The sequence below is a fragment of the Gavia stellata genome, chromosome 38 (assembly GCF_030936135.1).
Source record: "Gavia stellata isolate bGavSte3 chromosome 38, bGavSte3.hap2, whole genome shotgun sequence".
Lineage (NCBI taxonomy): Eukaryota > Metazoa > Chordata > Aves > Gaviiformes > Gaviidae > Gavia > Gavia stellata.
Window position 1 is genome coordinate 494,360 of NC_082631.1, and position 27,973 is coordinate 522,332.

At 55.7% G+C, this 27,973-nt stretch overlaps 1 protein-coding gene across 1 annotated transcript; it reads left to right on the plus strand.

Moving 5' to 3' along the window:
- Positions 1-1,680: 1,680 nt before the first annotated feature.
- LOC104255072 (LIM homeobox transcription factor 1-alpha-like) lies at positions 1,681-26,662 on the plus strand. Its single transcript, XM_059833007.1, has 8 exons — positions 1,681-1,738; positions 5,508-5,694; positions 23,756-23,988; positions 24,450-24,607; positions 24,698-24,775; positions 25,466-25,598; positions 25,994-26,152; positions 26,508-26,662. Exons 1-8 carry the CDS (start codon positions 1,681-1,683, stop codon positions 26,660-26,662), a joined length of 1,161 nt encoding a protein of 386 aa, XP_059688990.1.
- Positions 26,663-27,973: the final 1,311 nt, after the last annotated feature.

Genomic DNA, 27,973 nt, shown 5'->3' on the forward strand with positions numbered 1-27,973 from the left:
TCCCCCGGCTGCAGCCCCCGGACCTGCCCGGTGCCCGGGTCGCCCCGGAGCTCCGGCCCCGCCGCTCGGTCCCCGTTGGCAGCGGCAGCCGCAGCCCCCGCCCGGTCCCCACCGGTCCCCCCTCTCCCCCCCGGTCCCCCCCTGTCCCCACCGGTGCCCCCTGTCGCCCCGGTCCCCCCCTGTCCCCCCCGGTCCCCCCGATCCCCCCTCTCCCCCGGTCCCTCCGGTCCCCCCTCTCCCCCCTGTCCCCCCGATCCCCCCCGGTCCCCCCTCTCCCCCCGGTCACTCCGGTCCCCCCGATCCCCCCTGTTCCCCCGATCCCCCCCGGTTCCCCCTCTCACCCCCTGTCCCCCCTGTCCCCACCCGTCCCCCCGCTCCCCCCGGTCCCCCCTCTCCCCCCGGTCCCCCTGGTCCCTCCGGTCCCCCCCTGTCCCCCCTCTCCCCCCGGTCCCCCTGGTCCCTCCGGTCCCCCCTGTCCCCCCTCTCCCCCCGGTCCCCCCCGGTCCCCCCGGTCCCCCCTCTCCCCCCTCTCCCCCCGGGTCCCCCCTCTCCCCCCTCTCCCCCCGGTCCCCCCTCTCCCCCCGGTCCCCCCCTCTCCCCCCGGTCCCCCCCGGTCCCCCCGGTCCCCCCGGTCCCCCGGCCGGTCCCCGCTGCAGATTCGTCGGAGGAGCCGCGGGAGTATCACGGACACCGACCCGGTGCCTCTCCGTCCCGCTGGCACCGTCTCGGGGCTGGAGCGGAGCCGCGGCGGCCCCGACGGCGGGAGAACGCCCCTCCGCCCGCCCTGTCGGCGACACGGCTGTCGTGACAGAGCCCCGCGGTGAGCGCCGAAGCGGCGGCAGCTTCACGGAGCCCCCCCCCCCGCCCCCCCCCCTCCCCGGGACCCGCGGAGCCTCCGCCGTTCCTGCCACAGCCCCTGTCGCGAGCAGCGCTGCCTCTGTCGCGACAGCCGCTGCCGGGGACCCCGTCGGTATCAGCCCCCGGGGGGACCGGGGGGGGGTCCCGCCTTGATGGGGCCCCCGCCGCGCTCCCGGCTCAGGCGCGCTCCCGGGGGGGGCGGCGGCACTGACGGGCGCGGGCGCGGACGCGGGCGGGGGCTGCGCGCTCTGCCCCGCGCTCAGTCGCGCCCCGTTCCGCTCCTCTCCCGTCCCCTCCCTGCCGGTACCGCTGCCGGTACCGCTGCCGGTATCGTTGGCTCGGTAAGTGGCCGAGAGTGGACGGGGCGGGCGGGGATGCGGTGCCGGTAACCGACCGGTGGGGATGTCCCGGACGGGGAGGGAGGGGGGGGAAACGCGTGTACGCCCCGTCCGTGAGCGGAGAGCCGGGCACCGGCACCGGTAGCCGCACCGGGGACCCGTCGGGCCGCCGTGCCCCCCCACCAGGCCGGGACGGGGAGGGGGGCGAAGCGCGGCGGCCGCAGCCCCCGGTGCGGGCTCCGGTGCGGGCTCCGGGGACGCCGGGGGCACGATCGGGCTTAACCCCAAGGGGAGCGGGGGGAGCGGGGCGGGTGGCCGCCGCCGCCGCCGTGATTTCGTTGCCGTTGGTTAACGGGAGCTCCGGGAAGCGGAAAACGACCGGGAGGCACCGGAGAGCCCCGACCCGCCGTGGGGACGGTGGGGGGTGACCGGTCCCGGTCCTTAACGCTCCTCTCCGCCCGCAGCCCCCGCACCGGCCACCGGCATGAAGACGGAAGAGGCTCCGTCCTGCCTGCAGCAGGCAACGCCGGTCCTGGGCTTCGGTGAGTGCCGGAGGGAGCGGGACCGGGTGCCGGGTGCCCCTCAGCCCCCCCAGCCCGGGCCGCTCAGGCAGCATCCCTGGCTGCCTGCCCCATCCTCATCCTCCCCGGGGCCGCTCCGGGGGTCTTGGGGGGGGTCCGCAAGTTGCAGCGGGACCAGCCGGCCTTGCCCGTGTTGCCCGTTTGCCCCCAACCGTACAATCGCGTCGGCCATCAGCGGCATTCCCCGCTCCTCTGCGGTGGTTCTTCCCCACTCGGGATGGAGATTCCTTCCCCCTCGGGATTGTCGGGGTGACCGGGGGGGTGGGAGCACCCCCTTCGCTCGGCGTTGGGCTTTGCCAATTTGGAGGCAGCGAAAGCCACGGCGAGGTGTTGGCACGCCGCGAAATGCCACCTCGCAAGCCCAAGGCAGCTGCGGCTCTGCGGGCTGAGGTCCTTAACGGCACAGAGCACCGGCATTTAGCGAGGCACGGAGCCCAAAAGGGACGGGGACACCCCAAGCATCCATCCCTTCTCTGGCCCGACCTCCCGGATAAGCTCCCTTCGGAGCCTCGGTTTATCCGGTCCTTCGCTGATTTTAGGGAGCATCCCGTGCGGGGCCAGGCTGCGGTCGCGTGCCCCTCGACCATCCCAGCCACGGGCGATAGCCGGCTTTGCTGACCCGAATTTTAAATTACACCCAGGCGACCTGCCCACGAGCCCCGGGGGGGAGTTCGCGTGCCGTGGGAGGGGGGTTCATTTGGGATAATCCTGGGATGAGGCACCCGGGAGCTGCCTCCCTCCCCCTCGTCATCCCTTTTCCCTTTCTCAGAGAGCCACAACATGGTGGGTTGGGATCGCTCTTCGTTAACGTATTTGCTGGTCCAAACCGTGGCGGTTTTATCAGCCTGGCGTCTTCAGGGCGGCGTGAGGTAGAAATCTCCTTTACTTTCAGTTTTGCCTCCTTCTCCCGGCGCTGGCTGCGGGGGATTCAGGCAAGCCGGTAGTTTTCCCGGGATTTTTCACATCCCCTCTTCCCCCTGGAGCTGGGGATCACTCGCTCGTCTCCCGTTGCGTTACGGCATCGCCGTGTTCGTGGCCTTGTGCCGAGCAAGGCTCAGGTGCGGATTATTGCCGGGCGGTAACCTCTGCTCCGGGCCCTGCCCGTGCAGCCCGAGCCGCCACGGCGGGATTCTGCTGCCTCCCAGCACCCCGAATCCCGGCACCTTCCTGCCAGAGGGAGGGACAAACATCCCCGGGGCTGAAGTTTTGTGTCTCTCCCTTTTAGACTGATCCCACATTCCCGGAGCTCCCTGGTGATTTAACTGTCTGCTCTCAGACTAATTTGCTGTTAGATTATTCCCTGCTTTTCCCCCCTAAATTAAAGAGGATTTTTAGTCCCGGATGCCTCTAAGCCACTGGAGGTTTGGCTGGTCCCGCGGTGCCATGCAGCCCGTGGGGTCAAAGTCAAGAAGGGTGAAAATATTTGACTCCAGAAGTTAATAAGGGAGGAAAAAGTGAGAAGTGGAGGCTCGACGTGGGATAAATATCCACGGAGAACCTCTGCACGTGCCCGCAGCCCCTGGGACGTGGTTGCTCGTTGCCTTGGCCATCCACGCTGCCCTCCCGGCATTACAGAGCCGCACCGTTACAGCTCCTGCGCTGCTGCTCCGGCACCACCGGCAGCACGGCAGACATTCATTTTTCCTCTTCTTGGGCTAAAATCCTCATTTCCACTCCTGATCTGCTGAATCCCGATCTCCAGGAGGGCTCTCCGGGTCTGGTCTCCTCCGGCTGATGCTGCCACCCCATTTCCAGGTCCCAACATTTAATTAACGAGCCGTGCCGCCCCTGGGAGCTTGCGAAGGACTCGGCTTGCCGCAACGTCCAGCATCGCCCAGGCACGTGTCTGCAGGCTCAGCTGGCTGCGATGCCGGCTGGGATGCCGGAGATGCAGGATCCAAAGCCAAGCACCGCGGTGAAGTGGGGCGGAAGCTGCCTTCCTACAAGACACCCCTATTTTTGGGTGTATAGAAAGGCCAAATTAACCCAATTTGCCCCCCCCCCCCCCAAACAGTCCCTCCTGCGGTGGTGCAAGGACGGCAGCGTCCTTCAAGGTGGAGAGCATTTGCCGTAGTTTCAAATGATTTCAGGACTTTGGGAAAGCATCTCTAGCTAAAATCGGACAGAAAGTGTCCGGAAAGTTTCCCACTGGCGGATACTTTCCGCCCGCCTGCATTTTGCCTCCGCTGCGGCGGTCCTGCCTGCTCCACGTCCCACTCATCCACCCTCCTACCACCAACTTGAGCCTGCTGAGTCCAAGGAGCCGGAAAGCAAATTGCCGATGGGCCGATTCAGGGTCCTGGCCGGGATCTTCACCAGCGGAGGAGCGTGGTCGGGTGTAAGCGCTGCTTCCCAGAGCCTGGGAGAGAAGATCTGCGGGGCTGGGAAGGTCTCCGCGTCTTCCCGGAGAAGCAGAAAATCCCCTTTTGCTGGAGATGCTGCTGGGTCGGGGCTCCTCCGTGTCTCCCAGCCCTGCGCAGAGGTGCACGGCTCTCCGCTGGAACGCGTCTCCTGCCATTTCCCACCGCCGCTCGTTGGCTTTGACTCCGTGCCCTGGGACAGTGCCCAAATTAGAGCTGGGCTTAGCGTTCCCCCTCAAGCCCACCTTCCTCCACGGTGCGGCAGAAGACCTCGGTTGCCCTCGGCAGCCTTTTAGAACAGCCGTAAGCTTCATCCACGGGACGCCATCATCCCCCCAACCCTTCGAGGGGGCTTGGGCAGGTGTTACCCCAGGATCCACAAGCTTACGGGAGGATAAAAGCATCGAGAAGCTGGAGAGGACAGAGATAAGCGCTCGTAAAACCCAAGGAGCTTGGCGGGGTGCAGGTTGCGGACATCGGAGAGGGTGCCGCTGCCTGGCTCAGCGTGCAGCCCAGATCCTGCACACCAGATAGTGTATTTATTACTCACTCCTTTACCTTGAAGTTATCATGACGAAGCCTTTGAAGAGCAGCCATAGATGTACGTGTTGATAACACCGAGGAGGAAAAAAAATCCCAAAGCTCTGGAGCCTTTTTAAGCAGCTCTTAGCACCAAATCTGGGGTGAAACTGGACAAAATTCAGACACAGGTCTGTCCTCTGACCTGGACCAAGGTTGCCAACAAGCTCAGCAACCACCGTCTCCTGTTGAGACGCACGTATTTGCTCTCAGGTTCGCAAACGTCTGTTCTCCACCTCCTCTGGGATTTATACAGTGCCAGAGCTTGGGGTTCCCCTCGAGTTTACCACCTGCGGAGAAACCCAGAACCTGCTGCTTTCGCAGAGCCAACGTCGACATTTGAGGCTGGATATTGGGAAAAATTTCTTTACTGAGCGAGCGGAGAAGCACTGGAACAGGCTGCCCAGGGAGTCACCATCCCTGGAGGTGGTTCAAGGAACGTGTGGATGTGGCGCTGCGGGACATGGTTTAGTGGGCACGGTGGGGTTGGGTTGGTGGTTGGACTTGATGATCTTACAGGTCTTTTCCAACCGTAGTGATTCTGTGATTTATTTTCAAGGTTGTCACAACCAACTCCGTGCCGAGCCTCCCTTCTCCCTCTCCTACACTAACGCCACGTGGCTTTAAAAAATAAAGAAGCAAAAAATAACAGTAGGTGATTGCAAGGAGTTACGTGGGGCTAAGCATCACCCCCTCCCAACAGGCAGCCGCTATTTCTGCAGGACACGATTCCCCCCCGCCCCAGCAAAGGAAAACTCCTTCTCACGCCGCCTTTTTTCCCCGCTGCCCAGGTTCAGACTCCAAGATGCGGGAGGTGTGCGCCGGCTGCGACACCCCCATCTCCGACCGCTTCCTCCTGCGAGTCAACGAGCGTTCCTGGCACGAAGGCTGCGTGAAATGCGCCGTCTGCCTGCAGCCGCTCTCCGGGACCTGCTACTGTCGCAACCGGCAGCTCTACTGCAAACACGACTATGAGAAGTAAGTGCTCTCTGGTTTTTTCCGATTTTTCCTTCCCTCTCGGCTCTGTTTTGACCGTGTCGGAGGCTGAGTCCGAGCTGGGGTTCCGGAAGGGTGGGCTGGAAAGGGCACCATGGCGTCGGTGTCACGTAGGCTGGTGAGGACCGGGCGAGACGATGAGGAGCCCAGAGGCGTCCTGCAAAGGGACGCTGTCCAAAGAGAGGGGCAGAAGCGTCCAGCTTTGATTTAACGTGGTGATGCGGTGGGGAGGAAGAGGAAGCAGGGATGAGCCGTTGGCTGAAGAGGCGGAAAGGACGAGCTGTTGGTTGTTGGGATGCTTTTTCAAGAAACGAGGGCTCTCCAAGGCTGCCCAGGAGACGACGGCGCCCAGCTCCGCGCCTTGTCCTTCCGGGACACGCGGGCCGGCGGGTTTAAGCCGAGGAGCTTTGCTTTGCAGCCTAGGTCCTGCCAACGGGGTGAAGAACAGATGAGACGAGGAGAGGAGCGGGCACACCGTCCCCTCTTGCGGCACGGCACCCAGCCTTTGGCGCGAGGGAGCCCGCGGCTGTGGTTACGCCGCGTGGCTGTGCCTGTCTTTGCTGCGGTCAGGGTGCTGGGCTCTGCTCTGCTCGTGGCGGCAATCCTGTGCCTTCAGGAGGGTCACCACCACCTGGAATGGAAAGGGATAGGATGGGATGGGATGGAATGGGAATGGGAATGGAATGGAATAGAATCGAATCGAATCGAATAGAATAGAACAGAATAGAATAGAATAGAATAGAAAGAATAGAAAAATAATAGAATAGAATTGGAAATAGAATACAAAAGAAATAGAACAGAACAGAACAGGATAGAACAGGATAGGACAGGATAGGATAGGAAAGGATAGGATAGGATAGAATAGGAAAGAAATAGGAAAGAAATAAAAAATAATAGAAAAATAATAGAAAATAGAATAGAATAGAATAGAATTTAATTTAATTGGAAAGAAATAGAAAAAGAATAGAACAGAAGAGAAACAGAATAGAATAGAAAAGAAAAAAGAAAAGAAAAGAAAAGAAAAGAAAAGAAAAGAAAAGAAAAGAAAAGAAAAGAAAAGAGAAAAGAAACAGAAAAAGAATAGAATAGAATAGAAATAGAAAGCATAGAAATAGAAAAATAATAGAATAGAATTAGGATTAGAATAGAAAAGAAATAGAAAAGAAATAGAAAAGAAACAGGATAGAATAGAATAGAATTAGAATAGAATAGAATAGAATAGAATAGAATAGAATAGAATAGAATAGAATAGAATAATTTCAGTTGGAAGGGCCCTACAATGATCATCTAGTCCAACTTCATTTGCTTTGGAACACCTTGCTGGGGCTTCCAGGAGAAGACGGGGCTGCCGCGCTCCTCTGCTCGTTGGGGCATTTTAATCGCGTAGCTCGAATGAGGCGTTTGAGCGCTCGGGAATCCAGACAGAGCTGAGCAGAGGGGAGCGGCCCGCGGAGCTGGAGGGGCCAAAGGCGTTTTGGAAGTGGAAAGCTGGGTTGGGGTGGTGTGATGTGGAAGGAGACATCCCTACAGGGGATGTAGGTAGCTGTAGGACAGCTGGGGAAGCAGCCGCCCTGCGTGATTCCATCAAACAGAGCCCTTGCTGTGTGTGAAAGCCTCGGAAAACCCAGGTTTTTAGATTTATCCCAAACTCAGCCTTGTCTGTAAAACTCAAAGAACGGCATCTCCCGCAGCGCTGGAGACGCATCCCCGAATTTCGGCAGTGCCCGAGCTGGCGGCGCGGTCGCACCCTGCCCCAGCACTAAAGCGGTGAAGGGGGTTTTGCCTTTAGTGGTCATAAATGCACTTTTATTAAGAAAGCAGCTCAGGTGCTTCTGTTGGCTTGTCTCATACCGTTGGGAGGTGAACACGGGATGGCAAATCCCAGCCCTCGGCCGCTGTCTGGCTCTGTGGCCGCAGGTAAACCCTTTCCCCATCACGCTGACTCTCTCTGATCGAAAACCAGAGCCTTCGCCCTTTCATTCCTTCAAACGCTGGCGATGTCCTTTTCCCAGGGGCATCGGGAAGCCCAGGGAGCCTGTTTGCGCAGCCCCATTTTTTGCAGCCTGGAAGCATTTTGCAGCTGGAAATGAGTCTGGGAGGACAGGGAAAGGGGCTGCCCTTTAAGGACAGCCTCCTGTCCCCGATTCTGCCTTCCCCGCCAGCCCCAGATGGCATTTTCTGGGGGGGGATGTGGCACAACAAGCCACTCGTTTCCCCTAAGGCTGATCCCTGACCCTGAGAGCTCTGAGGCGGAGCAGTGAGACCTTGTTCTCCGGCCACCCCCTTTCCTTCAGCATCTCAGGAACAAGAGATAAGCTGGAAGAGCCTGAAGGGAGTGCGGGATCTGCTCCTCCGAGCAGGACTTTGAACGATGAGCCAGCACCGCAGCCTCCTGTCTGGATGCACCAAGCAAGTGGCATCGCTCCACGAAGCCGGGACAGGGGCGATCTTGCCGGGTGTAAAAAACGGAGCTGCTTCCCCGCCGGCTGCTGGCTCCGTCCGCCTTGCAGCAGGGCAGGGGATGGCTCGAAGGCAGGGGATGGCTCCAGGGCTGCTGCCTTTCCTTTTGCCTTAAACAACCACAGTGACACTCTGGCAAGCTTCAGATACATCGGAAAACACTGTGAGCTTCTCCCTGCCTAGAACAGGGAGCTCCTCGGAGCTCCTCAGCTCCCTGACATCGCTGCTTGTCACCACAGCTGCTGGCAATGCCATTAACGCCATGGCACAAGGCACCCAGGAGAAGGACCGGGGCAGTTGGTGGCTCATGCTGACGGTGATGCTTCCTCGCTTCTCCTCCTCTACCGAACTGGCATCTCCTGTGGGCACAACACGAACTGCTTCCCACACGCTCCCTCCCGGCTCATCTTCCCCGTGCTTGTGACCTCCTGCGGCTGGTGCCGCTGGGAAGAGCTGGTGACACACAGACGTCCAAGGATGCCGGGAAGACGCTCCATCAATTCCCTGAAGTTTGGCAGCATCCTCTAAAGACTTAACGGTCCAATCTTATCTTCCCCGTGCTTCATAAAGGAGAGCGCAGCCTCCTCCCGGCCACTGACGCAAGCGCTTGGCAGCGATGGGAATGGTAATAAAAATACCAGGGCTTGCCCGCTTCCCCAGGGTGGCTGGGAGAGGCAGGGACAAGGAGCCGGGCAGGCACAGCCACAGCTCGACGTGGAAAGGAAGGACGGGCTGCATGAGCACGGCGGCACCCACCCCGTCCCGGCAAAGGGTGAGGGTCCCGGGATGCTCTGAAGCGAAGGAGATGGACCTTCGTGAGGTCGTGGCTTCGGCTGCTGCGCGGGTAGACAGGAGCCAGCGCTGGAGTGGGTTTGACCACTGTGGTTGAGAGTAAACAGATAAAAATGTGTTTGCAGGACCGGTCCGTAAGGAGCATCGTCTCCTCCTCGGGGCAGCCGGGTGCCTGACCCGAGGCCAAGGACGGCATTTCCACCCCGGGAGACCTCAGCCTCCAACGTTGCTTTTCTTGCTATTGATTTTTCGGGGGATAACGTGGCCACGCCGTTTTCCCTAGCACCGTGCTGCATTCAGCTGCAGCTGCAGGGCTGCAGACCCCTGGCACGCTCTGCTCCATCCCACTTCTGCGCTCCAAAGTATCTCAGCCCGTTTCAAAAACACCCCTTAGGGTCTCCAGCTCCTTAAGTGCTTTTGAGAGTTGGTGCTTCGGGCGCTTTCGAAGGCGTCTCCGCTCAGCACCTTTGTGCTTCCAGCATGGGAATTTCCAGGGAGGCAAACTCTCAGTCCTCCTGTTTGGAAATCTTGTCCCCCAGAGTATTCATTCTTGGCCTTGACTTTCCAAAGTTCGTGGGTTTGGCCAGCGATGAATCCCAGACCGCAGAATCCAGTGTCGCCCCGGGCTGCGGCGTAGACCGGGGCTTGCAGCGCGGTGACCTGGAGGGGAGACCCATCTGGCATTTATTCCTCCTCATGTGAAACTGCGCAATAAGAGGAAAATGCTTTAATGGAGAGATAAGCCAGCAGCTGCAGCTGAACGTGGGGGAAGGAACGGACTGTTGATCTAGAGATGAAATGTTAAGCCTGAAGATGGATGTTGTTCTGCAGTCCCTATCATATAAAACCACAATCTGAAGGCTTTTGTGAAACTCTCCTCTTCCCCTTTTGCCTGGGGCCCAGCCAGCTCTCCTGTGCTTTGCTCAGGCACCTGCCCTGTAAATCCAGCTCCGGGCAGCCCGTGTAAATGCAATGGCTCGGGAGAAGGGGGGGCGGGAGGAAGGAAAAATACTCCTGAACGATGATCGAGTGGCTGCAACGGCCGGGTCCTGGGCGCCTTGTTTACTTTGAAGTTTGTTTTGTGGAATGACAGGCGATATGGGGGCTGCCGGGGAGCTGTCAAGAGGGATCTGAACCGCAGCCTTGCGCTGGCAGCCTTCCCCCTCTCCTCCACACTCTCCTTTTGCCCATGTGGAGATGATTTGCTCGTCCTCTGTAGAGATACGGGGTGAACTCGGCTCGAACCTGACTTGCAGCTTCTCCATTGCCGAGCGGCTGCCGGCACGTGACCGGCACAGCTGAGCACAGACCGAGTCCGCCGAATGCCCTCCCGGTCCTCGGTCTTGGCCTGAATCGCCGTGGTTTCTCCACCCGCTTGTAGAAGCGAGAGGATTGAGGAGGGGTTGCCCAGCACATCCCAGCCGTCGGCTCTGCCCGCGTCCCTTTTGGAGTCCTCTCGGAGCTATTCTCGTCCTCGCCGGGTGAGACGTGCAGAACCTAGCGCTGCATTTGAAGGCGAGATGATCTTCCTAGCTGCGAGGAAAGCCCATGAGAGGGTGGCCACGGTTCAGGGAGGTCCTTCTGAACCAAGGGTAGCTCATCTGCCTTTTGAAACCCACCGCAGATAGCTTAGCTACCCCTGCGCGTCGAGCAGGGATGCTCAGAGAGCAGAGATGGGAAACTTGGGCTCCGAGACCAGAGCGTTTGGTGCACGGCTGCCAAATTGCTATTTTGGTACCCTAGAGCGACATCCAGCATCGTCCTGTTAGGACCTTTAACCATTTTGACCAATTTTCCGGGCGGAGAGGTGAGCGGCGCAATACGAATGGAGTTGCCTGAGAAATGGGAAATAGGAGCTGACTTTTTTTCATCGGGTGGAGTAAGCAGGTTAAAGATGCGGGCTCAGGCATCGGCTGGGGTTTGGAGGGAGGGCAGAGGGGACCGAAAGTCTCTTGGGCATCTGGAGAAGCGGCGCGGTGCAGCCGAGGAGTAGCCAGCAGCCCCGCTCCTCCCTGCCGAACAGGGCAGGGAGCGAGGCAGTGACCCTCCCTGCCCCAATATCGGGGACTGACCCAGACCGAACACCTTGGCAGCTCTTCCGAGCAAGCTGGTTAATGTTTAAAAGCATGTGGGAGGGCTCCCCTCCGAGCAAAGATCCCCCAGGTAGGAGAAGCCAGGACAGGAGTTGGACAAGAGCGAGCCCAGGCGCTGTGTGCAAACCCCATTGCATTCCAGCAGCAGGAGTCAGGCCCTAAAAATGATGAAATTGGTGTTGAAACCAGGAGGATTTGTTTGGTGGGTTTTTTTCTTGTGGTGGGATTTTTTTGGCTTTTAAGTATAAAAGCTTCTCCTTCCCCTTTGCTGCGTTTGGGACGTTCGGTTATAGTCAGCTCAGAAATTATCAGAGCGCTTCCTAGGCATGAGGGCATTAAAACCCGGTGCTTGAGATGTATTTATAACCCGAAAAACAGGGACTCGAGGACAAAACAGTGCCAAAACGTGACGGATTTCAAGAGCTGATGATAGCTACTACTCTTAAAATGGGGCTCCTGGTTGCCCGTCCAGCTTTGCTTGACCCAGCGCCGCTGTTCCCGCCTGTGCCGGGCATCCCAACCCTCTTGCTTCGAAGGCAGCAGGCAGGGATCCGTCCCTCCCGCCCCGCCGTCGGCTTCTCCGTCTGCCGAGCAACGGGGTCCCCCCCCAAGTCATGTCGTCTCCTGACCCTCCCTCTCCGTCAGGCGGGAGGGGGGTAATGAAAAGTGACAGTGCTCTGAAAAGTGAGCAAATAAATGAGATAATGAGCACCCTCGACAAGGCGGTGATGAATGGAGCCCGCGCGCCCGACTAACAGACCCTGCGGGTGCCTCCGCGCGTAGCGCAGCGGGAGACGAAGGAGGTGGGAAGGAAAGAGCCTGCAACTCCTTCCAGCTCCTCTGGGCTGGGTGATGGGACCGAGTCCGGACACCCTTCGATAGCACCCATTAGCAGGGCGAGTTGTGCTTGTTGCCGGTCCTCCGAGGAGCATCCAGGGCTGTTATCTTGAGATGCTTCACTCCTCCAAACTGGGGAGGTCACTGCAGCCATCCCTGCTCCGCTGGTGAGGACCAGTGGGACCTCAGTAGCGCAGAAATTGGGCGGCTGCGACCTGGGGAGGAGCTGGGCGTCCTGGATTTAGGACAGCCCCGGTGGGTTTGCAGCTTTACGTCTCTGCTGGACGCGGCGGGATCGCCGCCGCGGAGCGGGATCGGCTCCCCAAAGCTTCGGCGAACAGCCCAGTGGCAAAAGCTGGTGCCTTTTCCCCGTCCCAAACGTTTCCTCCTTCCTCGTCGGGTGGGTGGTTGAGCCCCGTCTCCCACTGAGAGCGAAGCCCGTCTGATGATTAATGACGTTAATTACACAAAGCTATTCCTACCCTGGTTCTCACTGTTCCCGTGCCTTGGTTTGTTCACAGGGCCCAGGAAATTAAACACTAACTCTATAATCGCTGCGAAATGAAAGAAATATGCAGATGCGCCTTGAGCGTGATTAAGAGACCAGCCACCACGTGCTGTCTGTCCCCCATCGCTGTTGGATTGTTTTTCTAACGGGGGGAATAGGTGGGGGAGGAAGAACTTCTTTTCGTGCGCGGCACATTATTTTTCTAGTTTAATTAAATGTAATTTACTTTGATAGATACTCTTTTCTCTTTTGGGCTGGTTTTTTCCTTCCGTGTTTTGCGTCCCATGGCTTTGAGTCTCTCCTGGACGCCGCGTCACCAACTTCTTTACTATTGCTGGGCAGAGTTTTCTTAACCACCCCGCTCCTGGAGCCCTGTGACCATAGTCTAATATCAGCGACATCTGCCTGTAAAAATAATTTGCTTTCTCTTCTGATGAGGAAAAGGAAAATATGAACCCCAAAAGACTTCGATATCAAAGTAAACATCTATAATTCAAGGTATCGGCTCCCCCCAACCAGAGGAGACAGCTGTACCTTCACAATCGAGCGGTTGTAAATGGTTTGGATCCTCGGCACTTCCAGTGAAAGACGTTTCTTATCCCTTTCAGGCTGCCGGTGACTTTACGGGCACGAAGCAGATATTTCTGCCCTCCGAGGATGCTACCCCCTGGCACCGGGCTTTGGGGAGGTGGACACGGTCCAGTGGCCAAGCGGTCTCAGAGCAGCACAGGCTTCGACAGTCCGCTCTTCAGGGCTGAGTTTATTATCGCGGCGCTGATAGATGTGCTCCAGCTCTACCCTCCCGTGCTCGCAGCCTTGCAGGCTTGCTCGCAGAGCTCCCCAGGCTAGCTCGAGCGTTGGCCACGGGTCGCTGGGCTGGGGAAGGAGGAGGGAAGTTTCGCTCAGGTCAGCGGTGGCTGTAGGGGCGAGGGTTTGCACTGGACACCGTAGCCGGCTGTGTTCTGGCAGTATTCCCCCAGATTAATTCGGTTTAGACCCAGCACAACTCCAGCTGGGCTGGGGGGGTTCCTCCCCTGCGAGAAGGGGTGTCGGGGTGAGGAGTGGGGTGAGGCAAGGCTGGGCTGGCAGGCGAGGAGCAGGGTTAGAGCTCTGCGTGCTGATGCAATTCTCATCCCCGGCACCTCCGTTTCCCTCTCGGAGCCTGCAGTACGGCTTGTCCCCGGCAGCAGGTACGAGTAGCGCAGGGCGGAGGGGGGGTCTGGATGTTACGTGCACGCGCTGAGCGCTGCAGCTCGTTTGCAGGAACGCCGCCGCACCGCTCCGTTGGCTTTCCCAGCGCACCGGGAAGGGCTCTGGGACACAGATTTAGGGTTTCGAAGGCGCTGAAGGGTCGGAGGCTGTCCCACGCTCCTGTTTCTGGCCGTAGCATCGCTCTCGGTCCAGAAGCAGGGACCACCAGAGGGCAGCCGCGAAGGCCAAGGTGCCAGAAATGAACTCCTGAGAGCCAGTTTCCAGCAGTGCCAGGGGCCGCCGCGCTGGGAACGGCAAGCAGGCGGGTGGGCAGGAGCTGTTCCCATGCAGCACGAGCATCCCGACGGGCAAAAGGGAGCCCTGAGCTGTTGATGCTTTAAGAAAGCGGTTTTCTTCCCAGACTAGGGGATTCCCGGAGCGTGGCAAGGGGAGCCCAGACCCTGTCCTTCTCTCTTATAATCAGCAGCGGTGTAGAGAGGATGCACTAGAAGGTATTTACAGGCACTCGGTCTCAGCGAAGAGTTTGCGCTAAGGTGGAGAGCCTGCGGCCGGTGTGACTGATTGCAAGGATTTAAGGGAAAGGGATTTATGAAACACAGAGGTGCTACCGTCCCTGCGTTACCACATTCCTTTTATTTCTGAACTTGTCTAACACTGCAAGCGTAGCACTTACAGTCTACCCCCCAGTTTCTTCATCCTCTGTTCCCTTTGTTGAGAAGTCTGCGTGAAACCGGACGCCGAAGGACCAAGGGGGACAGCCGGCGATGTAGAACGAGTGTTGCGGGCGTCACACACTACCCTGAAAACGAGATCCTCCGACCTGTCTCCAACTCAACCGAGTTGAGTTGCTCTTTCTCCCTTGTTCCTCCCAAGGTGTTTTCCTACCTTCGGCTTCCCGATCCTCCCTCTCTTTCCCTCTGCTGTTTCTGCTCACCGGTCGTCTCTGGAGTCCTACTAGCTCCACGCCTGCTGCGTTGCTAACACGCTGCTGGAGAATGTGGCCCCTTCTTTCCTAGCTGTTGCACAAATTGCATTATAAGCCAGATCCATAATCTGCTTCCAGCTTTCATTTCCCCCTCCCCCTTAATGCGATTAAGCTTAAATGTGGTTAATTACAGTTGATCCTAACTATCTTGGTGGCAGCTTCACACATCTCTGACTGCTCACAACGGTTTTTTCCATTATTGAGGTTTTGCCGATACAGCCGCAGTAGTATCGGAGCCGGTCAGCCTTGCGCAGGGAAGCACCGTCCCAAATCCCTTTCCTGATTCCTGGATGTGGTTTCGCTGGAGAAAGGTGATGCCAGAAAGAAGCCTGTAAAAAAAAAAAGATAAGACAAGTTAAATTACCAATATGCTTTTAAACTGGTTAGGTTGATCCCCAAACGCGCTGTAATTCGCTTTTAGCGCTGCGGTAAATTGAGGGCCACAGTTTAAGCAGAGAAATGAGCAGCCACGCAGCACTACACCTATTTAACGAGCTTGTGCACGACCGCCCGGCCTTTGCTAGGCTACTGCCAAAATGAAAGCTGCCTCGTTAATCTAGACTCGGGCTCAAACCGGTAATCCCAGTTAGTCTTGGAAGTGCGGTAAAGCTACCACGCTACTTTTGGCTCGCAGCCCGCGTGCGTACAACTTAGACTCACAGAATCGCTGAGGTTGGAAAAGACCTTTAAGAACATCGAGCCCAACCGTTCACCTAATGCTGCCAAGTCTACCACTAAGCCGTGTCCCTAAATGCCGCATCCGCACGTCTTTTAACCTGCTAGTGGCTTTGTGGACTAGGAGAGGCTACGCCGCAGTTTGCGACCTGGTCCCTGAGGCTTTGGCTTGCTTTTTTATCCTGTTCTTTTCATTCTTCTCGCAACTTTTAACCTCTCTTCTCTTTATTCCTACCCGCTCCGTCACAAGCCAGGCTGGTCTGTACGCGGGGATCTCCCTCCCTGTTAAGTCAGCCGGTTTCTCGACTTAAACAGGTGGGTTCCAATTATGTGACAGCTTAACAGCTTTCACCCTTTAAAAAACCACTTTAGATATTTTAAACCTGGGTTACGTTTAACCGGTATCTGCCTTAAGAGCACCCACACAGAGGGATTCAGAAGCTGACTGCGTTAGCTTGGCGTGCTCTCCGTAGTAGATCACAGAATCACAGAATCACAAAGGTTGGAAAAGACCTGTAAGATCATCAAGTCCAACCATAAAAAAACAAAACAAAACAAAACAAAACCAAAAAAAAAGCCACCCACAAACCATCATGGGCAACGTTACATCCAATTTTTTTTCCTAAGGTCGCCGTTAGCAGAAGCGCACCTCTTCTCTTCCCAATGCTTAACGCAGGCTTCGTTTCCTTACTGAAATACTGTCCTGACCACTTCTTGGGCCACAGCTGTTTTGTCTGAGCGTTTGAACTCTTTCTAAAATGAGTCTCGCTTTGAAAGACTTTAAAGGAGGACTTATTCCCAGCCCTTGCGGTGGGGATGCTCTCTTATTCCTAATCCGAGAGGATATACCCAGAGCTCCGCAAAAAGTCCAGCAGGGCACGGACAGGGATGACAGTTCCTAATTGCCAATCGCCTATCTCCCCCTTGTCACCCGGTGATGCCCGACCCGGGGTGTGGAAGCTCTGAAACCCTTCGGAGGTACTGGAGGCGTTTTGCCAGGCAAAGTTGGCTCCGGTTGCCACGTTGGGGTGGGATGGAGCTAAATGTCATTCCTGGTGGCAGACAGCAGCCCTGCCCAGCCACGCTGCCCCGTTACTGCCGCGTGCCACCGAATCGTCCCCCGTGCCACCGCATGCCCCCTTCCTCGCTTAAAACAGAGAGGGAGAGAGCGCAGAGTTTAATTTAAATCGCGTCTCCCAAGCTTGTTCTTTTCTCAATCAATATTGCTTTTTACATCATATCTAATCTCTTCCCCCCCCCAAAGTAAAATTTAATTAAATAATTCTAATGAATGTTTAATGACGTTCTTTTGTCATTATTAAATCTGTAATAAAAGTGTCTGCAGCCCTTCTCCCTCCCTCCCCCTCACTTCCCCCATTAATACCCCCACCGCCAGCCCTCCCTCTCCCCTGCGCACTGTCCTGCTGTCTCTCCTTCTCCCTGCCTTCCCCCCTCTCGCTGTGACAACGCCGGCATTCAGCCCTGCAAACAGGAAATGAGAAAAGGAGAAACAGGATATTGAGTTTGGATACTATCTGGATCGGTAATATCACCCCTAGCTACTAAGCGAAGGAAGCCTTCTCCTCCTGCCAGGCATACTAATGGAGATGCGGAGGCTTCCCGGAGCCGCGCAATAAGGCAGGACAAAATCAATATGAATTGATAACTCCCAACTTCAAACCCACGGACCTGGAGCGAGCTGTTGGGTTGCGTCTTGTTGAGTGGAGAGGGGGAAAAGAAGAGGACCCGCCTCCTCTATCCTGCCCTAGTAAGAGGCTTTGCTCTGTCGTTCCTGAGAGCTTGCAGAACAGCCTTTAAAAAGCACCGAGTGCAGGACTCCGGAAGAGCTTCTGAATGACTTTGCACAGGCTACGGAGAAATAAATGCTGCACCTTGCACGCTGTAGCTCCGTGCATCCCGCAGCGCCCGTCCCTGCTCAGCTCAGGGTAGGGCTCCCGCGGTCTCCTGTTGGAAAGAGCAAAAAAAGTGTATAGGGGGTACTCTAAAGTGCATAAAACCAAAGGTGCAGCCTAATTTCCAGTCCAGCGCAGCTCTGTCGAGATTCAACAGCTGAATCCCACCTTCCCGCAGCTCTGCGGCAGCCTAGTGTGGGATTAAAACAGAGCAGGAATGGTTTTGCCTCTGCTTTGCAGAGGTGAGGGCGATTGCAGAGGCCGAATTCCCCTCCACCGCACCGCCCCGGTGACAGAGAGTATTTTCAGCTTAGGAGAGCGCTTGCAGGGCTGCGAGCGCAAGGCGGCTCGGACGTTAGATGGGGTGTTGGCAGCTCAAAGCGAAGGGCAGGAGGGAACCGCTCAAGGTAGACGTACCGCTGTCATCCCTCTCTTCTGGATGTGTTCGGAAGGAGCCGGCTCATTTTCTTCCTCGGAAGCAGCGGTTAATGCTGGCTCCCGTCGAGAGCCACGATACCTGGCATGCGTGCTCTTGCCAAGCTCTTCCCGGCACCGCAGAAGCCCCCTGCCCGGGGGACAGTGGGGTTTGGGAAAGGGCTGCTCCTGCGGGTAACAGAGATGGGTAAAACTTATTTTTGGGACCCCTTTTCCCCGCCGCTGAGCTCTGTCTGCAGGGAGCGGCTGCGGGGTGGGGAGGGAGTCGGTCTGGGGGGTTACGTGCTGGTAAAAGCACACAGCCCCCTTTTCCCACCGTCCTCGAGCCAGCAGCGCCGGCGCTCCCACCTCTCCTTCACCTGACAGAGATGCTCACCGCAACGCAATCCCTCCCTGGCAGTACTGGGAGAAAAGGGGAGGGAGGGGGAAAAACCCCCCAAAAACCCGACGTTTTTTTGTTAGCATTCAGCAGCGATATGACAGGCGCCCGATGAATTCTGGGAGATTTTAATAAAGAAGACAGGCCTGTGAAATTTAATAAAAGAGTTCATCAGATTATATGGTGATGGCTCAGTGCCACCGTGCTGGCAGTAATATCCTCGCGGTGGGGGGTTTAACCCCTTGAGGGACAGAGCAGCAGCACAGTATTAAATCTTTCAGTAGCATTTCACTCGTGTCACTTTAATATTTATGAATCTCTCCGGCTTTGGGAACCTCTTTGGTGTTGTTTTGCTTCTCTGTTTTTTTGCTTGTGGTTCAGGTTTTCGGCGGCGATAGCGGTTGGGTTTGGGGTTTTTTTCAGCGTCGGTTTTCATCGCCGACGGGAAGAGAATCAAGCCCAGGGAGCAGAGCGTGTAACACCTCTTCCCTTCTGCGACGCCAAGGGCACGCACAGGGTCCAGCCAAGCAGGACCACGCTTACGAGATGCCCTTTTTTTGGTTGCCTTTTATAACCAAGTGCGATGACATGCAGTCCTGCTCGTGGTGCCAGATGTAAAACTCTGGTGAGATCTCTTTGCTGCGTGCCCCGTCCCAAAATCCTTCTGTTCTACACGACCCTGGTCCTGCCCTCATCCTTATAAGTCATATTTCCAGCGATGGATAGAGGAGGTCGGGTCACTCCCTTGGTGCGACTGCGAAGATGCGATGGTGGCTCTTCTCCGACTCCTACCCCATCCTGTTCGCCTTCTAGCGAAACATTTCAGCGAGATGGCTAACACCCCTTATTTTAAATGTGGGTTTTTCCGCTCCTCAGGGGAGAACTTTGCGTGCAGCAAGCAGTTTGGCTTCCGTAAGCTTTGACTTCCGAAGACTTCTTTTCCGGTGTACACGCTCACATTAGAGGAGGTTTGAGTACGTTTGAGTCTGGGCTGTTTCTGACAAGAGGCACAATTGCATAATTACGCACTTAGAAAGTTCCTTTCTGGGGGTAAATCTATTCGTGTAACCCACAAAGAGCTACGGAGGGAAGGGAGAGCAAAGGTAACTCTTCCCCCACATCACTCCTTCTCTCTCTGACCCAATCCTTGCTGGAAGAAGTCAGAAATGAAGCAGAAGGAAATTTTTGCCCCTAAATCCCCTGGTGCCACTCTGTACCACTGACTCGAGGGAAATGGCTGTTGCGGTCGGGAATGAAAGAGCGTATTGTGCTGTCGCTGCCTCCTCCTCTCCCTTGTGCGTCCCCTTCCCCATCACGGCCCTAGCCCCCAGCCCAAAATCTGGAAAGAGGCTTTGCAAGTTCCACTTCAATATTTCAGACGGCTACAATGGATTTTGCAGCTCAATGTTAAGTAAACAGACCTCGCTTAAGCCTGGACCGCTTCATTTTGACTAAACCCTAACTAAATAAGCTCGTTGCATGAAGCACAGGCCTCCCAGCTTATTCTTTGCTTCATTAACACCTTTTAATCCCGTCCAGACAATCGTATGCCCCCCAAATTACCCTTCCCAGGCCTGGGTCAGCGTCTTCTCCGTGCCACGGCAGGTCAGAGAGGGTCTCAAATAACTTGCCGCCCCGCTCATCCCCATCTGGAGGGCTGGGAGCTGGGCTGGCACTTCCCCGGAGCCGTCGGCAGAGAGAGCGGTGCCCTGAGCTGCGCGGATTAACGGAGAGTTAGGGGTTGGGGTGTTTTACCAGGGCTAAAGTCTGATAAATTAAGTCCATGAAACGTCTGAAAAGATGTGGAAAGATCTCAGAGCTCCTCAGCTGCGTGCGAAAGCCAGGCAGGCGCAGCCGGTCGCTTTGCTGCGATTCCTCTTCCCGCTGCTCCACGCTCTGAAACTTTACTGAACTTCTCGGGGGGAAATTAATTACGTGCTGGGCTCTCCCCAACCGTTCTGTTATTAAAAGCAAAGCGGATTGTTGATGGTAAAAAAGAGACAGTGAAGCTGTAGGTAGGGTGAGGGAATCAACTAACGGAGTTGTTCTTCACAGAGGATGTAGCTCCTTGCTGCGGGATGCTGTTGGGACCGAGATTTCCGCAAGCTTCCAGAAGATGTTGGGCATTGCTGTAGTGTCCAGGCGTAAAAGAGAAATAGAGAAGTAGCGTTGGGACTTTGACGGCGCTGCTGCACGTGCTCCTGCCAGCCCTGGGGCCCCAGAGCTGGCCTCAAATACCTCCTGGCAGGAAAAGTGTGGGCAGCCAGGGAATTTGGCCTCCAGCCCGGCATCAAAGCTCTCTTTAAGATACCGTGTATCTTCATCCTTGCTTGGGTGACACGTGCTGGCTCCGAGCTGGCAAACGGTACGGATGTGCTTGCTCTCTATCAGGCAGCTGCCAGGCTGCTCTTCTGCCCGCGACGCCGGTCCTCGTGCCTCGAGTGTCCGTCAGCGCGATGAACCCGCTGCCAAAAACTGTGCCCGTGGCCCCCAGCCTCTCTCACGATGCTGACTTGTGCCTAACCGTTCCGCTTGCTCCAGAGCCGCCGCCTTTGCAATTCCCAAAGACGTTCCCACTTATAAGCCCATCTGCCTTCCTGCTACTGACACTTTTTCCATCAAGGTGAGCAATCCCCCGGCAGGAGAATCAAATTCTATCGTTTGCAAAGGCAATTAATTTGAGGCAAGCTGGTGAGAAGGACGTGGGACATGTACCTGCGTGCAGGCACCTGCCTCTACGTGCTGGATGTTTTCTGACTGTTCGCGGGAGTAGAAGTTGATAGCCTTACCACGCCTCCCGTAAGGAAATCTTGAACAGAAATCAAACTCAGATGGGATTTTGAGGAAACAAGAGTGTTGAGTAAGGACATGGGGAGACTTGGTCAAAATAGAAGTGGAGGCACGTGGACTATGAGGCTCAGGCGGCATCAGGGTCGTTCCAAAAGAAGTAGGATATGGTTGTTGTGAGTTACAGGCACTTAGAAGTTGTCCTGCTGCTGGCAAGGCAGCTCTCTTCTCCGGGAGCACGCAGCGGTCTCGCTCGCGTCGCTGCTGTTCCTAAATACACTTTCCATTATGAACCTGGGAACCGGCTTATTTTTCGGACTGTCCCTCGGCGTAGTTTCTGCGGGCAGCCGCTTCTAGACGTCGTGTAGCCGCGTCCGCAGCGCAGCCTCCCGAGCCTCCGTGTAACCCACTGCCAGCAACGGCGATGTATTTTGTTCCTATGGCAACCCAAACAATATTACCTTGACTTAAACGGATTCAGGCAATATTAAAACCAGCCTCTTTAGGAATTCCTGGTGTTGGAGGGGCTGAGAATTTTAATTTTGTGTAATGCGAGCTGACACCGTGTTTATGAGCTGCTTGCTGAATGTTTTCTTCAATTAGTACAAAGCAGAGCGGATTTGTTTTCGGGGCTTAGCTGGGAGATGGGAGGGTGCGGGCCTTGCGATGCCAAAAGCGTTATTGAGTTACGCTGCAGTAACGGCGCTTCCCTCACCTGATAGCTGCAAAAAAGCCGTTTGCGTGGAAATCTGGCACATGACAGCATCTTTAAATACGGCTTGCTAACTGCCTCGTCCCAACAACAGCGGGAGGAATCGGCTGGGTGCCTTGCTGGTGAATAGGTCTCCTTTCCCAGCTCCGACATCTGTTCCCACGTTTCCCTGTTCCGCTCCATCCCCCTCGCTATCCGCCTGCCCGCAGTTAGAAGCACATCACGCTCAAAGCTTCCCTCTGCCTGCCTCGGCTAAGCAATATTCTGGATGTCTTCCTCAAGCAGCCAGCGGTAGCACTGAGGCTAGAAATATAAAAGGACGCAGGGAATGCTCCAGTATCTATACGGCTAAAAACAATTAAGAAAACACAAGTGTGAAACAAGATGGGGAGTTTTCCATCAGTGTTTTCCTAAGCTATCCCGTTCCTTACTTGGCGTCAGGTCGGGATACTGAAGTGAAGCTTCTCTTTGCCAGGTCTATGTTCTTAACGTGTCTGTCCCTAGATTTGGGGCTCCGGGGCGGAACCAGCTTGGTTTGGGTGTGTTACAGGAGTAAACCCGTCTCTGAAAGATACGCTAAGACCAGATGGGAGCTTGGGGCTAGCTCGTCTCAAAGTCAAACGATATTTGTGTCACTAGATTTGGCTACACGACAGCGTGTAACGAAGCAAGGCAGTCCTTTCCTTGGGGACAGTCATTCTCCCAGCCGAGATGCAAAGAAGAGTCAGTACTCACTTTTAAGCGGTTGTTTGGAGGATAAGGGACAGAAACCTGGAAAGAAGAATAGTTTGATTACCCACAACTGGCATAACTAATTATAAGCGGTTCTCAAGAAGATAAAGACATGACAAAATCTAGTTGCTGGGCATGCAATAAAGTAAGATTCAAATTGGAAATAAGGAATGAGGAGCTAATTAGCCTCCGGAACCTCTTCCAAATGGATGCGGACAGATCCTCCTTCACTTGGAGCCTCCAGACCGCGACTGGCTGCCGTCGGCAAACAGGCTTGAGGTGGGAATCCCTGGGCGAGATTCTCTGGGTTGCAACAAACACGGGGTCAGACTACATCACCATTATCTTCCATCTGGGCTTAAAGTCCGGGAAGAGTAATAACTTAATGTTTAGCAATATGTCACGTGTCCCTGACCGATCCCAGATAGCCGTGGTCGCGGACTGGCTCTATTGTTGGGTCTTTCTGATTCTTTTTACTCTTTCACTTCTGCTGTAACAGAAGGATGTTGGTTAGGAAAGGGACAGATTTGGACTCGGCCCAGATTCGGACTGGGATTGTGCCTGGAACACGCTCCCAGTTTGCTTCTCCGTAAGACACTGAGAGGTCGTGGTTAAAAGGCTGCTCTTTACTCCCAGCTTTTTCAGCTCAAATTCGATTATTATTTTTCAAGTGCGACTTAGAGAAGGACAAAGAGGAAAGGGGGAGAGAAAGAGAGACGGGGAGGGAGAGAGGAACACGCATGCAAACACACTCACACAAAGGAGAGAGAAATCCCACACCATTCCAGTTGGAATGTCCCAGACACTTCAGCCGAAAGCCACCGCACAGCACAAATCCATGGTGGTATTTGGAAGGGATGAGCCCACCCCTGTAAGCCTCTTCATCCTGCTCCACAGAGTTTGCCAGGAGGATTAACCCAGTCTTGTTCTCAATCCCAGTTTATGAGTTCCCTGCTGGTGGGGAAGATCCTGTGTGTTTAAACAACAGCCTAATTAATCCCTATTTTATTACTTTCTCTTGTCAAGTGGCTAAATAGAAGCTGTCAGCCGGCAGCCACCACCGCTCACATTTGTTTAGATCCCAAATTACTTCATCAGAACCATCTGCTCTGTACGCGGGGCGCTCAGCAGTTGTTTATTTCTCTCCCTGGACATGGTGTGGGGCACAAACAGCCGTCCCCGGGGGACTCCCTCTGTAAGGCTCCTCCAGGCCCTGGGCACGGTCCGGGGGGGTCCATAAAGCCCTCTCCCTAGGAGCAAGCTAACAAAGCCGGGCAGCGAACAGCCCTAGAGAGGAAGAGGGGCCACAGAGCTCTGTCCTCATGGGCCGGGCAAGTTCGTGTTCCTCCCTGGGGCTACGGAAGGTCAGAAAGCCCCAAAACACAGTTGGGATGTACGCTTCTTGCTGGGATGTGCTAGCACAGCTCCAAACATCCAACCCCTTCTTCCCTCGGCTTCCTGAGCCCCAACCCAGGGCTGATCCTCCCTGCCCAAGCGTCTAACCGCCGGCACCTTCTTTGCAGGCTGTTCCAGACCAAGTGCAGCAGCTGCTTGAAGGCGATCGCCCCCTCCGAGCTCATCATGCGGGTGCTGGAGAACGTCTACCACGTTCACTGCTTCTACTGCTGCGAGTGTGAGCGGCGCCTGCAGCGGGGCGACGAGTTTGTGCTCAAAGAGGGGCAGCTGCTGTGCCGCAGTGACTATGAGAAGGAGAAGGAGATGCTGAGCGCTATCAGTCCTGCACCCACTGAGTCTGGTGAGGGGCTGGAGCCGTGCTGGGTGGGGGAGCAGGGTCAACCTTGAAGAGGGCAGGTACCGCTTAGTCCCTAATTAACTACAGGGAAGGCTGTAGAGGGAGGAGGTGTAGGTAGGCGGAGGTGGTAGCATCTTTTCCACTCGGTGATAGGCAGCCAAGGGGGTAGCAGGCTGCCGAGATCCACTCGGCCGATCTGGAGAGGTTTGGGTGGGCTGATCTGAGATGTTACAGAACGGACGATACGGCGCCAGGCTGGCCCGTCGGCTCTGTCTCTGAATTGGCAGTGTTCCCCCAAGCCACAGCTCAGTCCACGAGCTTTGCTGGCGTCATTCTGCGCTTCTGCTCTAAATCGCACCTTGGAAGGAGCAAAACTCTGACAAGTTTCCCCGAATCCTTGCCCGGGGAGATGGCCCAGAAAGGCCACTCTTTGCTGAATCACCGCTACTGATCTTCCGTTGCAGTGAAAAGCGAGGACGAAGACGGCAGCCACTCGCACGGCAAGGGCAGCGAGGAGAGCAAAGACCACAAGCGCTCCAAGCGCCCGCGCACCATCCTCACCACGCAGCAGCGTCGGGCGTTCAAGGCCTCGTTCGAGGTTTCCTCAAAACCTTGCAGAAAGGTATAAGGAGGCCACTCAGCACAACTGCTGGCTTGGATCCTTTTAAGTGCAACTTAAGTTCTGATTCAGCTCTCCGGGTTTTGTGGACAGGTAAGAGAGACCCTGGCAGCCGAGACGGGCTTGACTGTGCGGGTGGTACAGGTCTGGTTCCAGAACCAAAGAGCCAAGGTGAGTGACGGTTCCCGTGCCATGGCTGGGTTCTGCATACCTGTGGGATATCGCACATGCTCGTTCAATTCAAAGGAAACACAGAATAGCTTAGGAAAAGAGAAAACCGTTAGAAGAACAGAAGAACAGCCACACAGGGCCAAACCACAGCTCCACCTAGTCCTACAACACGTATCTGGTAGTAGCAAAAGCTTAAAGAGAAATACAAAAATCAATTAATTATAGATGTTTGCAGGGCTTAACATTTTTCACGTTGGTTTTTTTATTACTCTTTTTCTACTTGCTTTTTCCCCCTCTCTATAGAAAGGCTAGAAGGATTTCCCACGTCTATCTTCTAGAAGTTGAAACGTTTCTAATTTTGCAGAATTTAAAGGGTGAAGACAGAAAATACGTGGCTTCGAAAACCTCGCTTTGTAGTAAAACAAAGTCCTTTGGTTTTTAAACTGCAAACGGCATCTCCCACAAAGATAACACGGCCTTTTCTGTCAGCCCCGTTTCTCACGCGGGGACGACCACAGAGAATGTTGACTGCAGAGGGGTCACCCGGAGGAGTCTCGGCAGGGTTGTATCACGGCAGCGCTTGGTCTCTGCGAAAGGCAGGCGGCAGCGCTCCGCTGCTGTGTTAAACGCAACCCACTCCCCTCCTCTCTCAGTCAGAACCTCAAATCCGGGGTCTCCGTCTCCTTGCAGATGAAGAAGATCGCTCGCAGGCAACAGCAACAGCAGCAGCAGCAGCAGGAGCAAGACCAGCTGGGCAACCCTCGCTTAGGGACCGGGAGAGGGACCGGTCGCAACAGCAGGCAGAGCAATGACGATAGCGAAGGTGAGGAGCAGCCGAGCGCGGTGACAGCTCTGGGGGCTGCAGGCTGGGATGGAGGGGATTGACTCGGATGCGTTTGAGGGAGAACGTGCGCAGGAGATTGGCAAAAAGCATGCAGGTTGTCACCGCGTTGCTACGCACAAGTTGGAATTTCTAGGTAACGTTCAGCAAGACGCGCGGGTGCTCGCGTCGCAGCACGTATCTCCTCTTTTTGAGAAGACGATGGGTTTTTTTTCTGTTGCACGTACGCACAGAGCCGAGCACTGTGCAGCGCTCGTCCAGAGTTAGACCACCAAATATCGCTGCAGCAATGCGAATGACGTTATCGCGACAGCGCTCTGCCCCACGGCGTGCTGTGCAGCCTTTGCTTCAACCCATCCCACCGGTTGTGTCTTTAGACGGCGCAAGCGTTCACGGCCTTGACGGGCTCATGGTCCCCTACCCCAGGATCCCCCAGCAGCAGCTGCTGCCCCTGGATCAGAACGGCTACAGCGCAGACTTGTACCGACAAGGGCTGACGCCGCCCCAGCTGCCAGGAGACCATCTGCACCCCTACGGTAGGAGGGTGCTGTGGAGATGGTCCTGTCTCCGCAGCAATGCGTGCCAAGCCAACTCCGCTGTGACTGCTGACGGAGCCAGCAGCAGCGAGTGCTCCACCAGAGCGGGGCTCTGTGCTGAGCCTTTCTCAGATGTTTGGTGAAGCCAGAGCTCTGCGAGGGGCCTCGGAGCGAGGCTGGGGTCTTCCCTCTATCCAGGGTGAAATATTCGGGTGAGGGAGGGAGGAGTTACGCCTAAAGCTGGTCCTGTGGGGGGGGGCTCACCCGCCATCCCTGCTGACCACGGCTCGGCCCTGCTGTCACCCTTTTTTTGGGCTGCAGTGCCACTTTCACACTCTTTTCCTTCCTCTTCTAGACTCAGAAGGAGTTTTTCACGATATGGACAGTGACAGCATCAGCCACCTGGGAGACTGCCTGCTGTCAACGGCTGAAGCCAACCTCCTCCAAGCCCGCGTGGGCAACCCCATTGACCGACTCTACTCCATGCAGAGCTCCTACTTCACATCCTGACCATAGAAAAGCTCCCGACTCTTCACGAGTATCTCGCACGGATGCTGCTTCAAATTCAGAACGAGGGTGAGGGAGAAGAAACAAGACTGAGACCTTCAGAGACATTCCTTGAGCACTGCACAACGGAGGAGGCAACTAGGTCCGCCACACATACAAGCACTAATTCACGGAGACCTTTCACAGCCCGAAGGACTTTGGATCGCCTCTCTCCTTTTTTCTAGCCACGAGTAGATCGATGGTATGATGTTGTTTAGCTGTAACTTTAGCAGTTTGTCCAGTGTTTAAGCTTTTGAGCATTATGTCCTGCAAACAAAGACTGGCCAAGATAACCAGAGCTGTCCCTAGAAGTAGGAGGTGCCCTTCCCACAAGAACTCCGGTTATTTAAGTCTTGGTGGCAGCCGAGCTGCTCGCTGTGCTGTTTTGCCTCCTTTCCCAATCCAGTTGCAGGCTTCCCGGGACAAGCTTAATTTTCCACAGTAAAATGCAAAGTCCTGAGGTGTCTCTAAAGGACGCCGCTGCTGCTTCGGAGATTTTCTACATGGCCGTCCATCAGTCGGTCCAGGACAGTTTTTTTAACGTTTGACATTTCAGAAATGCAGAGTAGTTTGGCCCCTGATCGAAACGGCTATTCTCGGGTATCTGCTTCGAGTATTTATCCTCTGTTATGTGCAAGGATGCCAAGAGATGTGTAACACACCCACAGTGAGTTCTCTATCGCCTTTATGTCTGTCTGTCTTTCTCTAAAGGGGCAGTTTTACTCCCTGTATGGACAGAACAAAGACTTACTCTCACAAAATGACAGCTGCTGGCCACGCTTATTTCTTTTTTAAAACAGCAAAGGGAAATGCTTTTCCTCTAAAAATATCCCTGCTAGAAAGCCCTTCCTCTGCAGGTCCGTCCGCAGAGGGATTTCCCACCCTGACTGCGCTCCCAGTTCACTCAAGGCATCCCAGCACCTCGCTTCCCACCAACAAGTGATGAGAGAAAGAAACTGGATTGCATTATCCCGTACCGCGTCCCTGCCGAGTCACTTAACTCCAAGAGGCTACGTTCGGTTTTGGCTTCGAGAGCAACCCAGGGGTGACCTCAGGACTCAGCCAAGGGAAAAGCACGTCTCCGCTGTGGATAGAAAGGAATCACCCATTTTCTCCACCCATCATCACGCCACAAGGCAGGCGAGTTAGGAGAAGCAGGCGGGCGCTAACATGCGTACCCACAAAAAGGGCAAGAAAGAGAGAGCAGAGTATGGAAATCCGAATCATTACCGAAGGGAAATTCTTTATTCTCCTGCCTAGGACCCAAGTCTGGGA